Source organism: Protomyctophum bolini, assembly GCF_963924005.1.
Source record: "Protomyctophum bolini genome assembly, chromosome: 13".
Taxonomy (NCBI): domain Eukaryota; kingdom Metazoa; phylum Chordata; class Actinopteri; order Myctophiformes; family Myctophidae; genus Protomyctophum; species Protomyctophum bolini.
In genome coordinates this window covers 28,591,945-28,610,954 of record NC_137874.1, presented here as the reverse complement: position 1 = coordinate 28,610,954, position 19,010 = coordinate 28,591,945, and the positions used below count along the sequence as shown (strand labels likewise).

Here is a 19,010-nt window from a genome sequence, read left to right as displayed (position 1 = left end):
GTTTGTATGTTGTGTTGTATCTGCCAGTTGTAACAGTGTATGTGGCTCTTGATCACTTCAATAATCCTATATGAGCGAATTTGCTATTTTCTTTTGGTTCGAGCTAGAGGTTTTGGGCTTTGACATAACGGTGAACAATTCCAAATGTACATTTTCAATTGAATGTGTTGTGGTTGCTGTACTTGGATTGATTTTTCCCCATCTACACCAAATCTCTTCACCAAAAATAACATATCTTGGAAGCTCACAACATGTTGCGTTGCGAAGCATCGTGAACTTGTCGATCTGCTATTTATGGCAAATGTTCCCCTCAGAATATGGATGCTGGGTTCAAGTGGTTAAGCTTCGGCACCAGAATCAGATTTATATCACGAGCAGCATTCACCTTTCCACATAACTACATTTCAGCACCACGGACAGCACTCACAAATTCACATAGCATAACTCGGCTTCTACATGGTCAGGGATGATGACGAGTATTGAACACTCGCCCCTCACTTCACACAAGTGTTATTTTTTATATTCTATCATGGTTGGCTAAGATGTAAAGTTTGCAGGTGTGGCCTGTTTTGAACAAAATGCCTCAAATCATGAATGCATCGTCCAGTTGCTTTGAAACTTTGCATGCACATTTGAATCTTCTTGACAAATCTGGCTATATTGTACAGTATGTACTGTACATATAGCCCTGACTTGGTACTGTATGGGTATTGCTAGGCTGATATTGAAATCCATCCAGTGACCAAGGGGAATAGATGTGAGAGCCCAATAATTGATCTGCTCACCCCCAAACCTCTCTAAAATAGTGCTTATGTAATGATAGACAGGCAGCTCTGGGTTTGGGTGTTGGTATATCTGGATCATTAATTGCTTTTTGTCAGCTTTATTGATGGTAATGTTACCGCTCAATAATTTCCAAATAGACACTGAAGGTTTGACCGTTGACCGCATGCAGACAGCTGTTCAGCCTATCACAGAGTACTGTCCCCATTGATGAGGTCGCTGGTGCTCAGGGCCCAGATCTGCAAACTTCAATAACATGAGCACGTCTATTTAACTGTGACAATTCAATCCAAGTGTGTTTCAACTGCTACTGTATATGCAGTACACTGCAATGTCCTCAGTATTCATTTAACTCTGAGAGACTAAAGCTTATTTATACCCCATCATGATAGAGTTGCTTGCCCAAAATAACTGTTTGCCAAGCTGTGTCCTGATGTGACGTATTGTTTTATTTTCATTAGATTTCATTAACTTTAAAATCAGTTCTTGTCGGCAAGTGATACATAATATGGGGTATAAATTAAGCTTAATTGTAATTGTTTATACTCTCAGGAATCATGTCAACACTGGGGACAGGGAAAATGAAACACAACTTGTTTTTATTCTTTTTATTATCCCAGTTTTTACTGGATATTAAACATGGAGAATGACTTCACAATCCAGCCATCAGGTTTTCTACTGTACAAATTAGGATGCTTTTATGGCAACATTATCATATCCAGCCGGAGCCAACAACCAAACGAACAAACAAATAAACAAACAAAAATACTAAACATAATGACAAAGACTTAATCACTTGGTAGAAATGTGTCATTCATGGAAGCAATATTACAGCCAAGTGCTCAGAGCATCATAATAAGAAACAACATGAAAAGTACAATGCATGAATACCTGATTACGGCTTTTCAGTCAGAACAGTGATTCTGAACTCTGGGGACCTGAAAAACAAACTGGTTTTCATTCTGTCTGTCTAATCAGACACAGGGGACCAGGTGAATTCAATTAACTACTTGGTAGAATAGAAACTTGAAGCAGTCCAGTCCCCATGGCCAGTGTTTAGTATTATTTAATCAACCAAATTGCCAAGATACACTTTAAATAATACATGAGTTGACCTTCTGCATACAGTAGATGGTCTTGTCACCACCAGCCACTTGGGCCCCATGTCACACTGAACCCTAATATTAACACCTATAAAATCATGGCATCATTGAGAGGCCTTGTCAGCTCAGGGAACGATTCTTTGCCAGGCAGATTACACAGTGTGAAACAAAACACTGGGTTTTATATATATTCAAAGGTTTTGGTAAAACAACCCTGGAGCACTATTTGTCCAATGTTTTGTCTCAGGATTTTCTTAAGTGCCAATAGAGTGCCAGTGCCCTATTTAACTACAATACCTCTGTAACTATACCAGTTTCACCAGCTCACCAGTTTCTTTCGATTTTCCGAAAACAACTTTCACATCCTTGCACGAAGATCAAAGTCAATGGGTGCCTGCTGGCCTAGCGGTCCAGGCGCATACTACATATAGGCGCATGCCTGACAGCGCGTTGTGGGTTCGAATCCCGATCCCGACGAACTTTGCTGCGTGTCATTCCCAGTCTCTCTCTCCCTGTTTCCTGTCTATCTCCACTGTGTCCTATCAATAAAGGCAGAAAAGCTAAAAAAAGAAAAAAAGATCAAAGTCAATTTAACATCATGACTTGGTCTTTATACATGTTGTCTTGTCATGTCATCTGATTTATCGCACATCTCTTGTGTGCTCATTGGGATGCTAATCTTGACATTATTTATGAGATAATTCAATTTGATTTCATAACGTATGCAGTACTACTACATTATTACTCAAAGTAATAATACAAACTGTGCAAATCTTTTGAAAAGGGACCATTCTGGAGAGGCCTGTGACACAAGTCTCTGTATTATTGTCATTTATTCACCTGACGACTTACTTTCAACTCCAACAACCAAAAATATTCCATAAAAAACACGTTTTTGAGCACTTCAATAAACACGCAAAACTCTACACCACCATTCATTTATTTTCCGTTTAAGCATTTGAAGAGAGTAGTAAGAACACGGTGTAGGAGTCACCTCTGTGATATCTCTTCCATCACTGAATTGACAAATGACTATACCAAGCTGTTTGAAAACTTTTAGTTCAGCTAATCGTGAACAATGATATCGGGGTAGGTTATATTTGCAGCAGTTCAAACGTACCTAAACCAATGTGCTGGGAGATACATGTATAAAAATGACAAACTTTGGTACTACTGACTAAAACTAGACTGGATTAAATCAATAAAGTAGAATTAAAATCCATAACTATTTAGCCCCTCAAAACACTAGCAGGAAATTGTTTCCAGAATGAACAATGTTGTTGCTAGAGAACAACAGTTGCTAGAGAACACAGTATCTTTCGCACAGTGAGCAATGAAAATAATGAACTTCTGAGTAATGCTGTCAATTCCCCATGTTCTACACCCCTCTATGTTCTACTATACCATATTGTAAGGAAGACCTAACAAATGCCCATGTTTGTGTATAGTCACACTGGGAAGAAATCAATATGGTTGACCTCATAACTGGCCATTACATTGAGGCAGTACATGGAGGTCTGGAGAGAAAGAAAATACAGGCTTCCACATGCAAGCCCACTCATCAGTCACCCTCAAGATTAATTTACACCTCACCGTTCAATTGTGTCGCTTGACAAAAATGACTAGGTCATGGAAGTGACTGATTTGTCCAGCGACAACAACAACGTCACAATGTATTGTGTGATATAAATTAGCCTTTTGTGATATTCTCTTCCTTTGCATCAGCTTGAATGTGACGTACAAAATAACGCCCATTTAATAATATAGCAGCATTGTAATAGTCACAGTGCACCTTTTTTTAAAACAACAAAGAATTACTAAGGATTGTTGGCACATAAAGATAAAAACATTGTCTAAATACTGATTACAACAATATGAAAATATTACATTTAATCAATTCATTATGAAAAGCATGGGGGTTATAGAAGGATGTTGTAGGTAGGCCTACTGCAAGTTAACATGAAGTTTATTTTTCTCTGTGAAGGAACGGAAGCAGAGAAAAACAGCACAGCATTACTATGGTATCATACCTGAAGAGTTTTACCCCCTTTATGAATGGTTTTCTGCATTTTTTGTCATCATTCTCAATATGAATCGGTATCTTTGAATTACATTTTTGGTACAGGAAATAAGACAATGTTTTACGTAAAATAAACATTAAAATACAAACAAATAATCAAGCTTACACAAATAAACAATGCATCTTATCTTTTCCCCATAAACATATCATACATAGGAGTTCTTTCAATTGTTTCTGCACTTTTCAAGTGCAACAACACAAATGGAAGATTTCTTTACACACCATCATTTCAATTCTTTATCAAAACACTATCAGTCGACTCCCAATTTATAAGAAATCAGGGAGAATGTCTCTAAAGTTAACCTTTTCCTGCCTCCTTTTGATGAGTCTCTCGAATACAAATGTATAAGGTCAGCCTCAAGATCGGGTAAACACTACAATGTAGTAACAGAAACTGCTATGACAACCACCTTGCATATAAAGTCTGTATAAAAAAAGCATCAGTAGTAGAAGTAGTGCGTCTTCTTAAGAGGCTAACAATACTTTGAATCAAGCTTGGAAAAGACCATAAGGGTGATTTACAAAGAACAGTATGTTTGGTAGAGCTTCCCATGTTAAAGAAAGGCTAGAGGTAAACGGTGGAATATGGCGATGTTGACCCACGTTTGTTCTGATCTTAGTGAAAATAATTGTACAGCAATACCAAGCACGCATAAAGTTGTTAGGGTCGCTGCACAAAAGGAGGGTAACACTACTACACTGTCTCAACAGTAGAGCACTATTCATACAAAACAAGGAATCATATAAAGTAAATACACAGACCGTTAGATTTATGTATGTGCATACCAAAATCTGTGTGCACAATGAACAATTATGACTGTAGAAAAATATATAGCCTATTTCAAAGTCACAGTAGCCCAGAAATAAATTCCAGAACCAAAATTAAGAAATGGTTAATTTACAAAAATAAATAAATAAAAAAATACAAATCATAACACAGGAGGGCCTAATTATACAAGGCTGAACTGAAGGCATTTTCGGTTATTAAAGGAAATAATAATAAATTGCAGAGCATAATAATAATTATAATAATGATAATAAGAAAATAAGAAGGAGGAACTATTAAAATCTGGAAAAGTAGCAACTGGCTGTAAATTATGGTAAACCATCAGCTACTAAACCATAATCCTGGGAACATTAATCTAAAGTACCATATAGTTCAAGTTCAATTGGAAAATGTCTGTGTCTGATGTTTAATTTTGGTTGGACAAAACTATGGATTAGTTTTATACCAGACCACAACATATTTCCCTCTTTAAAGTGCCTGTCACCCACAAAGGGTGACAGGCCCAGACAATATGAGGGTTCTGCTAAGAAAGTCGGTCGAGTATGAAGCAAAAGCAGAGGGTGGGAGGTAATCATATTCCCAGAAGCCCATATGCCATTAACTCAACTCATTCAATATCTCTCAAATATAGTGTGTTTAGTGTTAAGATGTAACGATTCCTTCAACCAAGGGCTTGGGTCAACTAACTTTAAAAGCTACCAATCAAATATTCTTGTGCTATCAATGCTTTTGTAAGACAAGGTGCCATAGTTTCAGATGATGGTTGTCTCAACCTAGAGGGAAGTACTTTATAAGCAGAGACTTATATCTACTTATTGAGTCTGTGGTGTACAGTAACAATAGACAGAGAGTTAACAGTGAGCCAAGTGACCATCACTGATCAAATCAATGCCTTTGTGAATAATAATGCATAGAGGTAAATTGGAATAAGAATAAATAAAAAAGAGAATAAAAGTGATTTGACCACGGTCATCCACGTCTTAACTTACAATGTGTAAGTATGTTTTGTAATAACTATGGTATACACCTGAGGTCGAGATTAGACCAGCCTATTATATTTTTTCTAAAATATTCTAAGAAAGTTGTTTTTAGATTCCACCACAAATTTAATTTAAAATTGTCATGTTTTGCAGAAAGAACTTTATAGAACAGTAGGGGGAAATTGTCACATAGGCCTATCATTTAGAAAAGCCAGCCAAAATCGCTTATCAAATAAAAATGAATGAATTGATACTGAGACAAATAGAAAGGCGAAAGATATAGGTACTAGTCAATATTCTGTTACAGCAATGAGATTAATTTATTTTAAATATGACACATAACTAGATCATTTAACATGAAATACAAGGTAGCCTTGATTTGGTGATTCCTGCAAGTCTTACTAAAACAGTGTGTATAGGACAATACCATATTTTACCAGATAATTAAGGATTGTATATCTACTGTTCTATCTGTATTAACTCTACAGTCCTTTCTTGATAGGAATTTCAGTAGCCTTTTTCCAGTGTATTAATCTGCATATTAAATGTAATGTGTCCGTTTATGCACTAGCCTTTGGACTATAAGGTTCTGGGTTCGATCCCAGACACCGGCAACCCAGTGTATGAGTAGCATGCCTTGGGTGCGGCAAGACATGTGAGAAGTACAGAGAGCTGATGGCAAGTTTTGCGCTCCACCTCAGCATTCCATCTCCTAGGGGTCTAGTGCATTGAAACAGGGACAGACTCCTGCGTTCTCGGCTGATACCGTCCGACCTACTTGCTTTTTTAATTGTAATGTGTTTTAATTACTTAACTAACGTTTTCCTTATGTAAGGGGAACACATTAGTCGCATACACTTTATAATTGTTAAGTTAACAGGTCAATGTGTAAAAAATATTATACTGGAATAGCGCCGATTTGTTTAGCCTACTTAAATAATTTGTTTTTCAGATAAACCTTAATTGCATCTACAAGGCTGAAGGTTTCTGCTTTCCTTAAAGCCCTACTCCATAGTCCATACATACCGTATACCAGCCTATTGCACATTTCCGGGACAAAAAGGGAAAGAAAACCAATAAACAAACTGTAGAATAAAGCAAAGTAAAAACAATACCATAAATTGTCTTTCTAGTATTATAATGAAACAGAAGCAAGCATCCATGTAAAGTGGTAAAGTGCATTGCAACATTGCCTTTGTGGTGCTATATTTGATGGAATCTTTAGAGTAGCTATGGATGTGGCAGGATGATAATGTTGGACTATGTCCATCATGAAAATGTGTTCTTGATTACCATGCTTCTGTAGTTCCGTTATTAGCAAAAAGTATAGATTTAACCAGTGGAAAATCAAAATAGGATAAAATTAAAGAGATATCTGAGAATGACAGTTAGGCCTTTACAAAACGAAATTGGCACATCATTTATATAAACAGTATTACGGAAGAGGATAACGTTGCCAAGAATTTATGCCTGCTACTTCAATAACTGAACCATCCAGTTATTTGTTTGTTAATGTTTCACAGTAATAAAAGTGCACTATTATGACAGTTGCACTGCCATATTCACAAATGACAGTGTGGTCAGTTTCACTCTTGTAATGTAACCCTTCCAGGTTATTCCATGTTGTCAAAACAGTATTAATGCTACATGTTAACACATCTGTCCCTGCGCAACGGACAACCTTTTCACCCTCTTTCCCTAACTTCTTCATTCAGACCTGCGTTTCTAGGCCACAAAGTTTAGGCATTAGGATGCGAGGCGTGACACCTGAATTGAGGTCCCTCTCAAACTCCAGAAGCTGGCCCATGAAGTTGAGATTGGGTGACACCACTGGGCGGCGACTGCGTACGTACTTGTAGGCATCGGTCATGGTCATGAGGGTGTGCTTCATAAGGTAGGCGATGACGATGGTTGCGGAACGGGACACGCCTGCCTGGCAGTGTACTAGCACTCCATGTCCACTCTGATGGGCCTCCTCTGTGGGGGGAGATGTTAGGATTCAGATTTCACAGCTTTCATCTAGAATCAAGAGAATCGAGAGGGGTTTATTTGACACTCACTCATACAGGTATCACCTTGTTTAATTCAACTACTGTGTTTCAATCAGGTAAAATGTTAATGGAGTGGGATTTCCATTCTCCATAATTCTATTATTGTGATATTTTTCTTTTTCTTACTTTTCTTACACCCAGTATTATCAGTGTTACGATCTTGTTACTGGATATTGTATTATACTGTATATGCGACACAAGTATTTCACTGCTTATAGCTGTATGAGTGAGTGACAAATAAAACCCTCTTGAATCTTGAACACAGATAAACACAAAATAATCATTCAGCTTTATTTTCATCACTCATGCTTAAAATTGGCCTTTTGGTAAACATTAATGTATTAATGGGTTGTAGGTCAAAGCTCTTAGATACTGTGTTCTATCATGTGTTTATGCTATGGTTCCAATTATGGATTCAAGTAGCAGCACCTCCTGCATATGTGTGACTGCCACTGATTGCAGACAGAACCAGGCATCAGCCCTTTACCTTCCTTTGGTGCCATTGATTGGTGAGGGCTTTGCATTCCTGCAAAGCGCTCACCAATCAATGGCACCAAATACACTTAACTTAAGCTACCAAATGCAAATTGTCTGCACACACACACACACACACACACACACACACACACACATACACACACACACACACACACACACACACACACACGCTTCTCACCAATGAATTCAAAGACTTCTTCAAAATACTGCCGCAGGTTTTGCTTGTTGTTGTCTGTGGCTGGCAGACGTTTGTAGCGTACAAAGCCACAGTTGAGGTGGTAGAGGGGAAGATGTGTGGTTACATTGACCACGTAGCCAATGTTGAGGCGTAGCAGCAAGTCCAAGTCTTGGGCATCTCTCTCATTTCCCAAGTAAAGAAAGGGCAGGATGGGGCTGATCACCGCGTTCTCTGCGTCGGGAGTCATGGCGCTCTCGTCTGACAGAGAAGCCGGCAACGATGAGGAGAGTGGCAAGGAGAGGTGCCCTGGGAGAGGAAGGCAAGCTAGAGATTAAAAGCAACTTTATACTTGGATGTATAATTTAGCCATGTATGATGGGGGGGGGGGGGGGGGGGACATGAAATAATTAAGTACGATCAATGAAGTAAAGAAAAATAATTATACAATATAATATAAATAATATATAAAAAAGGTTCTTATTGACCGTCTATTAAAGCAGTACAATATGGTATACATTATTAACTATTATTGTATACTCTTCAAATGAGTATTCACTATTCACTGAATCCTTCGCTTTTTGGATTCGTAAAACCTTGGCCACATTACTCACTGTGAGAATGTCTTAAACTGAATAGTGAAACCTCACGTGGACGCTATAAGATCCCTACCTCTGCTGTTCACTTCATCTTGCTCTCTATTCAGTGAGTTGAGGACCAAGTGCAGTGACTGGGCGGACGGAAGGGAATGCCCTCCATCCCTCTCTCCCCTCTCTCTCTGCCTGGGTTTGGGTTTGATCAGAGTGCTGGGGGCTGATGGCGGAGGTGAAAAGGAGGGGGGTGACTGGGGGGAAGGGGAACGGGGTGAGGGGGAGTGAGGATATATCAGGTTGTCATCTAGCTCAGCAGCGTCCCCCATCCCCACCTCACAACCACCTTTAGTTATCAAGAGCCTCTTCAGGGAGTTCCGATACTCGTCTTGCCGAGAACCGACAAAATCGAGCGCAGCCATCTTGCCCTGCTGCAGGCGTCGTCTGCCAGCATGATCTGTTAGCTGAGACTGTGAGAACTCTCGGAGGTTGTGGCAGTCCAGGATGACACCGGTTCCATTGCTACTGTTCTGACCCTTACCTGGGCAGGTATTCGCCATCCCCGCACAGTGGTTCTTTTGGGTTTTACAGTGGGTCATCTTTTTTGCCAGTTCCTCTGGCCAGATAGTGCGCACGCTGTAGTCATCGTCATCGCATTGGAACATGCTCATTGGGTGGCCCGCGCCTCTCCCTGGGGGTTTGCCTCGGCGGGGGTTGTAGGTCACCACGATGGGGTCGCTGCTACAGTAGCTGCACGTAGAACTGCCCGTCTGGCTGGCTTTGGCATTGCAGCCAGTCACGCAGCTCTGCAGCGCACGGATAGGGGCAGATGATGACAGCGGTGTACAAGGGATGCACCCCCCCACCAGTTTTTTCCTAAACATAGCAGGGCTCTTGAATGTGCCCGCCTCCCTGGAGCAGGCACAAGTGATGGGCTTGAAGAGCTTAGAGGTTCGGCAGTCGGACACAGTGCTGTTGGACGACGAGGTGTTGGAGGTGGAGGCGGTGGTGGAGAGGCAGCTGCCGAGAGTCTTCAGCCCCATGGTTCTGTTGCCGCGGTTCCCCGCTCCGACAGGGTGGGCGCAGGAGAACGAGGACGTGGTGCTTCCTCCTGCTGCTTGGCAGCTAGAAGAGGGCACCCTGCAGGCTTTGCATCGTACCAACTTCCAGCAGCCACAGTTGAAGGGATGGGCAAAGTCTATGGTGCAGGTGTGGTCCGGGCTGGGGAAGCCTCCACCATGGGAGGAGCAGGGGGACAGGGGTAACCCATGGATAATGTGAGGGCGGTGATCCCGGCCACGGGACATGTGAGGATGGCTGAACTGCGGGAAGGAGATTGGGCCACGGGAGGGGTGGGGTTGGGCTTGGGGTTGGGGGGGGGAGGGGTAGCCGGGGTTTAGGACGGCGGCATGGGGCACAGGGACAGTGTTGTGATGGAAGGCCACATTCTGAGGGTGATGGTTTTGATGAACAGTTCCCAGTTTGGAACTCTTCTTGTTGCCAAGAGACGGAAATTCTTGGTTGCTTCTGGGAGGAAAGCTACAAGTTGCAATAGCTTTCTCCCTCTCCTTTTCTCTCCTTTTCTCTTTAAAATGCTGTGCTTGGGCTGGGACAAACTGCAGTGGTCCCCCGGGGGAAGCTGGCAGCGGACTTTGATGGTGACTCCTCTGTGAGAGGTTGTGTTCGGCGCCGGCGGGCCTGCCAGCTTTTTTCTCACCTTGTCCCGGATCCAAATGTAAAGAGACACGCTTCCCTCTGCTGCCTTTTGCACTTCCACTGCGCCTTAATGAGTTGAACCCACCTACTTTAACACCTTTGTCCAGCGAGAGCTTGATGTCAATGGTGTGTGTGTGCGAGGGGAGCCGTGGGCCCAGAGTCACTGTGCCGTTGCTGTGGCAGTGGCTAGGGACATGCCTGACACCCACAGGGACAACAGCCTGGTGGTCTCCCTTGAACTTCTGTGGGCGAGGGGGTCTGCGCTTGCATTCCAGAGGTAGAGAGTTACTGGGAGGAGAATAGAAGTGGGGCTGCGGTGGGTGGGCGACGTGGCCGTTTACAGAGTGTGATATTTGAGAGGGGTGCTGTGGGGAGCCCTCACACAGGCCCGAGTGTTTAGGCCGCTGAATAACCACTATGCGCTCGTCAAGTGGAAGGGGAGGCATCTGGGTCTATGTGATGCTGTACATTGAAGATGGAGAGAGAAGAAGAATGATCAGATATGAGATTATTACTGTGATTTATATTTTTTGTGGTGCACACTTTTGCATTCTATCAATCAAAACACAAAGACCACACACACACACACACACACACACACACACACACACACACACACACACACACACACACACACACACACAAACACACTAATATCACATGACAAATGCTGTGTTACAGTACATAGAATACATACACAGTACATGTGCATACTTGTTGTCATGAGCACTTTATTTTCTATGGTACGTAATATTTTGAAGAATGTTTTATGCTCGTTTAGTCAACTAATAGTTCATTCAAGTGTAAGCCAAATTCAGGAGATATTACAAGACGGGGACAACAAATAAAGGATACCAATGTTTTGCATATTTATGCAAGTCAATCCTTTGGTTTCCTTTTACGAAAATGTAAAGCAAATGATCACCAATGCAGACTCAGATTTTGGACAAGAGCCATCTTTCCTTTCACAACATTGGCGGAATTTGAAAGGAAAACTATAAGGATGTCATGGAATATTTGAAGTTGTTAGCAGTGGCTACAAGACGCAATAAAGGCATCATCTCTTTCACAGAGCATTCAAATTAATCTATGATATGGGGTGGATCAATGTCGGGGTGGGTGATATCGTGATAAATATCGTTGAGACGATACAATATGCCGTTTCAGAGATATCGTACACATCGTGATACAGTGAGTGAATGCACATTCTACAATTTGCATTTATTTACCGGCTTAATTCATACTAATGTTTTGTTCGCCAAAAAAGTATTTTGGTCTAAATGGTCTCTTACTCTTACTTAACCATAAAACCACATGAAAAGATATCGTGATAATATTGTGTATCGTGATGCTGCTTACTTCTTTTTATATTTTTCCATATCGTCCACCCCTAGATCAATGTGAACATGGTGGCAAAATATCGTAACCACTGGCAAACACTCTCCAAACATTTTGTAACAGAGCTATTATGTAAGAGATTATTCCCAACAATGACTTGTGACTATTAAATGCTTTGAATGGATGATTGGCCAGAGGCCGTGAACCACCTTGTTTATGTAAACTGTAACATGCAATTTAATGTAGTAATTGCACATCCACACTATCAACAAATTATCTTATGTTTTGGTGTTTTACATACAAATTCTAACTTTTAGCTGACAAATTCTGTTTACCTGGCAAAGCCTAAGGAAAACTATAGGGCTTGACATTAAAGGCTTGTCCTGTTTCCTTGGGACAAGTAATAAATCTATATAAATGCTTGTCCTGTTACCTGGGACAAGTAATACATCTATATAAATGCTTGTCCTGTTACCTGGGACAAGTAATAAATCTATATAAATCTTTCCGGACAAGTGATTTCAAATTTTACTTGGTTTCACCTTTTCAATATTGTCTGACATCATTGTCTGGCTTTCCTAATAATCACCTTTCAGATATTGTTGTCCGTCATTCCGTTTCAGGAACCTCATGTTATTCTGTATTTCTTTACTTTCAAACTGAGAAAATAAACTACGTCAAACGAGGGATCAATGTTATGGCTCAATGATTACATGAAACATTTAGAACATGTTTTAAAATCAAATCAAGAATATGAATAAAAAAAGCCCCGTCTATTGAGAAAGTATGCATGCCGATAACTTGATCTGACATACATTTCATGTATTCCAAATTCACAGCCAAAGATCTTCCTATCCGCACACGGTTAGCAGACATACTGACCTCATAGGCATTTAAACTTGTAGCACTGTGTGTGTACTCACCCAATAATTAATTCCAAAGACTTGGAGTCGTTTTGGAGACTAGTTTCATATACATTTGAAAGTTCTGGTAGAAAATGTTTATTTAGAATATCTCCACTTTCCCACAAGCTGCACACGGACAACATTCTCTCCAGCGAGTGGCAAGGAATGAGTGCAGGACTGAACATATCAAAACAGCCTTTGGGAAGCACAAATGTATTTAATGTATGTATTGTGCCGTGCACAGATACGACCGATCTATGACTGTGTATTTGGAATACATGAAATGTAAAATCACAGACATTCTAGGGCTATTAATTGAGAATATTCATCTAATATTCAAACATGTATTCACGAAAATTAACTTGGTTAGTAGATTTAAAATATATTTGTGTGTGATTTGGGTAGTGAATGGGTAATGTACTTGTCCGAAGGACAAGTGCCTCAAAAAGTTAACGTCAAGCCCAAAGCAGTGTGAATTTTTGAACATTACTTCAGTCCTCCAGACAATTCAGCAAATGTTTGTATTGACTTGGAAAAGTTGAGCTTTTTGTAAAACATCAACAACATCAACAACAACTTGCTTGCCTATAAATGCTTGGGAACCATCAATCACTCATCTGTTTTTAGCTTTTTGCTATCTTAAATAATTCTAGGTATAAGTATAACTAATTGACTTAATTTGACTAAACACAAATAAAGTGTTTCGCTGTGTTAACCCTTTATATTAATGAACTAACCTTAAATGTTACAACAATGCAAATATATAATTTTGAAGACGGAGTGCTTAAACGAAAGTGAGGATGAAACGATTGCCTCACAAATGGAACAATTGCTATACCTTTAATCTTTTGATCTGCTATTTTGTAAATCAGATATTAACTTAATTTTACAATTTTGGTATGTCTAAATGTGGCCTCAATTTTACATTATTTGATGCCAGCAATATAATCAGAATTATTCACCTATAGGCCTTGACATATACACATAAAGAAACAACATGCCAGTTGGTCTTGGAGAGAGACCAATTACTATGGCTCAGAAAGAAATCGGGCACTGTAACTGCTAGAGGCAATAACTGACTACAGCCTATAAATAAGCATTTTGTCATCAATGTTTCTGTAACATGATTTTATATATTGCAATCATCACAATTTCCTAAATTACTTCAAAATGTTGATATACAGAAACTGGTCCCAAGCCTTGAGTGTTTATTTTTTTGCTGATCAAAAATAAATTATGCCCATCAACTATGCACACATCCTTTGCATTCTTTTGAATAAATATGAAATTATTTAATATTTTAAGTCTGTCTGTATCCTGTGCCTACAGAAAGTTGACTATGTTCCTACATTGAATCTATTTCTTACCTATATGGGTTAGCCTGTAAGATGGTGGGGTTAAGCTTTAAGACTGCTATTATATATTAGCCTGTAAGATGGTAGGGTTAAGCTTTAAGACTGCTATTAGATATTAGCCAGCACATAATTTGAAAGGCTTTCACTTGCACTGTAATTAACAAGCATTGCTCTGGCAAAGAAGTGGGAGTAGTCAATACTGACAGAATAAAGGAGATATGGGGGGCAGAAGATGCAGGCTGACAGATCATGACATGATACAGTGAAGACCACAGATTACAGGGAGGGGGTCGACTCGAGACATGTCAAATCATACTGACAGCATGTTCAAGTCCCACAAAACACATATACCGACCAATAGAGAGAATACCCCACGCTTGAGCTTCCTCGTGCTTACTATATCCACGCACAATGTCTGGTGACAGCATCCTCATCTCTCTTTTTTCTTTTGCCTGTGGTGAAGGGGGTGGGGGTTACATTGACCCAGTTTTGTCATGGTAGAAGTCACCCTCGCTCTGATCACATCACACACGCTTGCTTTCGGCAAAGAAGAGTACACACTAAAATCTTTAGTGTTCATTTAGCTCTGAAAGTGTCAGTGAACATTTTTGTTTGAGTTACAAATAAATTAATTAATACTGAGGATATCTAGTTTTTTCCACTGAACACTCTGAATATTGAATATTGTACAATGTCTGACTCTAGTTTGGGAGCAACTTCACAGCGGCATTCCATTGTTGAATTCAATTTAGCGATTCCGAATTTTATCGTAAATCCCAACTAAACATTGTAAAATCATTCTCAATATCCAATGTTATCAATAATGGTCTGACCAACAAAATGTGTCCCAAAATATGATCTGCAGAACAATATGTATTTGTAAATGCTTTTGATATTTGATCATGATCACCAGATGTAATGCCTGAGTCTGATACTGTGCTTCAGGCAAACTGATCTGACTGATCCGATTATGCAGCTGAAATATTCCTAAATGTGCTTAAATTTGATTTTACAAGCACTGAGTATACAAATACAGTACTGCAGTACATTCTTTGTTTATTTTGGACCAGTATGTTGTGGTCTTGGCTGACCTTTCTCCTTCAGTATACTGCTGGCATACCATTTGTTTCCAGAATACTGCTAAGTCTAGTTAGAATACCATTAGTATTCCAGTAAGCCTGTTTAGCAGTGATTCAAAACCAGCACAAGAGCACATCTAATTAAATGTGCTAGTAGAGCAGCAATTTAAAGGGGTTATAGAACATAGCGCTGATGTAACAAGCCATTTGACTGTGATGCATGAGGAAGCTATGAGGTCAGTATCTATGTGTCTGGTACTGCACATGGAAATAAATCAAGAGAATAGAGCTTATTATAATTTCCTCACATGAAATAGGTTTGTAAGAATGGTAGGCAGCAGGTCTGCCATAGTGCCTTTCAGTGGATTTATGGCCAGAGTAAAAGGGAATGTACTACAGAGGCGAGGTAGGTAGAATAAACAAGCTCTAACAAAGAGATTAAGGCAAATAAATGTATAGTAGGCTATGTAGGCTATTATTGTTTTGGTAAAATATGTGTCATGCTGAGCTGTGCTGTGATGCTAGGATTCACATTGTGAACATGACTGATGTGTTAAGAGTCAGAAGGTCAAATAGCCGGACACCCAGCGCACATAATTACACTAAGCTGTCATTCCCATACACTATATCCCTCCCTCTGTTCCTAATGTCTAGCTAGAAAGACAAAACACCCTCCCTTCATGCATTACCTCTATGTTTTCATAATGACAGAAGAGAATACAGTTAATATTTATTTAATACATCAGTACCTCAACTCCAATGAACTATAACTTCCACACTGGGTGCTTATATTATTCAGCTACACCCAGCTCTAAAAAAAATCCCTTTGTATATCTATTGATGCCATTTGATATCAGCATTGCTTGGAAGTTAGACAGAATTAGAATACGTCTGGGTCATGTATTACTCATCACTGATGTCAAAAGAAAAATGTCTTGAGATTCAAACCAGTTTCGACGCGTATGTGTCCCGGACGTACATCATGAGATTGAGATTTTCCTTCAATGTGACAGCAAAGTGTTGCTGAACAACCGAAAGAGTAGTCAGCAACACATCAGATTTAAATGTTAAAATTAAATTATAATGTAGCGGTGCTGTGATAATTAGTGTTGGATAACCTATCTCAAGCTTCATACCATACTGAAATGAATGCATACCAATGGCTTCCTTGGAAATGATAACGGTATATGCTTTGGAAAATGGTATTCCAAGTATATAGTCAGTGGACTGAACATGCCAAATCACCATTATGGTCATTTAATACTGTTATAAATCTGTTAATGTTGCTAATATACAACAACATACTGTTTTCACCAATTGTGCAATTCTGCTTCTACCCATGATTAGACCAATCTGAAAGATATTCTAGACATACAAGAGATTACTTGTCAAGTTGAGTGATGCACGCTCATGAATGAGACATTTAACTCCTAGCTTATCAGCCAACAGCAGACAGGGGTTATATCTACCAGGCCAGCATCATGGTATGAAATGTATGTAGCCTATTTGTTTGAATGTTGTGAAACACAGCATTGCTGAAAAAAGAGCACGTGTGATCAGTAACCCTGGATAAACAAAGGTTACGAAAATCAATTAGTTTTACAGCCAGTTGATTCTTTAGAAGACAAATCGATAATGCTATTGTGCTCAATTGTGCAAATATGTTAAGAACCTTTTGGACAGTTATTTTACTAAACATTCTAACTACATAATATACATGATGTTTACTAAACTACACAACTACATGTAGTGACAAGAAGAACATTTTGCGTCCATGAGCAGTGTATTGCAGTAGATAGAACATTCTCCCCTGGCCCTGGCCGCTGGTTGGTATGGCCACTATACGCTAGACTCTTTGCTGCATGTCACTCCCCATCTCTCTCCCCATTTCCTGTCAGTCTACTATCCTATAAAAAAAAGCATAAAATCCCCAAAATCTTAAAAACATTCGTCCCTGGAACCAGATGGACTTTTTGCTGATCTAGAATCAGCTCAAATGTCACCCCAGACTCTACGATGCCCATGCACTTTTAGAAAAACAAAACAAATATATAATGTTTCACTAGAAATGATGAGGCAGCTTGTGAGGTATCAAACACAACCCTACAGGAATTGTTGCATCATGACCGTCAGAGTATAAGAATACAGTCAATAGCGCTGGCGTCATGCTAAGCAAATTCGCAAACTTGCTGACATTGGCTGTCTCTATTGACAGAAGTTAATCTATGAGTGGCTCACTGCTACTACACAGTGTAACACACTGGGAGGTGACAGCTATGCTGAAAAGGAAATGTGAATGGAAAGCTACGCCAAGTGTTTGGCATGATGACAGTTAGGTGGCTCCTTTGCCATATGTGAAATGATTGTTAAAATATTTTTTTTCAAATTACCAGTGTGGATTACAGTTGTTTTACCAGAGTTAACAATTGATAAAAGATCTCTCAAACATTAATTGTAGTGTTAATTTTAGCAGCCAAATTCTTAAAATAAGTCCAAAATCCAAAATCAGTAAACCAGAATACATTATGTAATGACAGTAATATTAATTCTCAATCTTGCGCAATTTTTCGTCAGTCTCATAGACCACTGGTTCTCAAAATGTGGTCTGGGGACCCTAGGTGTCTTTGGGAAGGTTCCAGAAGGTCCCCAGGTAAACCACTGATAATTAGGAAACCAATGGACCTTTAGGAGTCTGTAACTCAGAGAGTTAACACTGAGGATTCTACAGTGTAGACTGTGGGCCCAGTGGGTCCTCTGGCCTAATGCATATCAAACTGGGGGTCATTAAAGGCAGCATTGTCAGGAAATTAAAAAGGTTCCCTGTCAGACCATTTGGCTTTTAAACGATTTTGGCACTGAGAAAGTGACAACACCAACCAGGAGGGCAGTAGCCCAAAGGTTAGGCATGCAGGCACTGTAATGTGACTACGGTATATGAGTTCAAATCCCTATCCATGCTGGTACGATCATGATGGGCAGAGTTAGAAACAGAAGCACTGTGCTTCCTAAGAGATTTAAGGCAATTATTAACCCTGGTTGCTTTGGTTCAAATGCTTAGGGCTCAACATCAGAATCTACCGTATGTGAAGCTGGATGTTGCTAAAACTGAGTGCTCAGTCCAAATTCTCTGCATAAATGTTGCATAAAGAAGGAGCAGAACAAACCTCTCTAAGCTCTATTAATACCAAAAAGATATTTTGGAATGTAAGGAACAAGCTGCATGACAGGAATCAAATGTCTGCAAAATGTTTAAAAATAACATTAAAGGCAGTATTGTGTTCACACACTATTATTAGATGTAGATATTTTTAGACTATACCTGCACATCCCCTGATGGTTTTGGTGACCCCATGGCTTTTTCTCTAGTGCAGGGCTATTCATACTCCTCTTTTAGGTGATAAGGTGACCACCGAAAACTACAACATGACGTTTTTTTACTTAAGCTGTATGAAATACTTGGCATTAATATAGTGGTTGCAACTCTATTCATTGATTGCCGGAGTCCCGTGGTGGGAGTTCTGCTCTGGTTTTGGTGAAATATTAAGTTGTTCCGGTCATTTTGTGGGTGGC

At 39.8% G+C, this 19,010-nt stretch overlaps 1 protein-coding gene across 1 annotated transcript; it reads right to left on the bottom strand.

The window, feature by feature from the left end:
- Positions 1-7,444: 7,444 nt before the first annotated feature.
- On the bottom strand, positions 7,445-10,090 carry LOC308326843 (dual specificity protein phosphatase 10; the record flags this gene model as incomplete). The annotated part of the gene is made up of 3 exons (XM_080779883.1): positions 7,445-7,710; positions 8,461-8,766; positions 9,130-10,090. 3 exons carry the CDS (start codon positions 10,088-10,090, stop codon positions 7,445-7,447), a joined length of 1,533 nt encoding a protein of 510 aa, XP_080636009.1.
- Between the last annotated feature and the right edge of the window lie 8,920 nt (positions 10,091-19,010).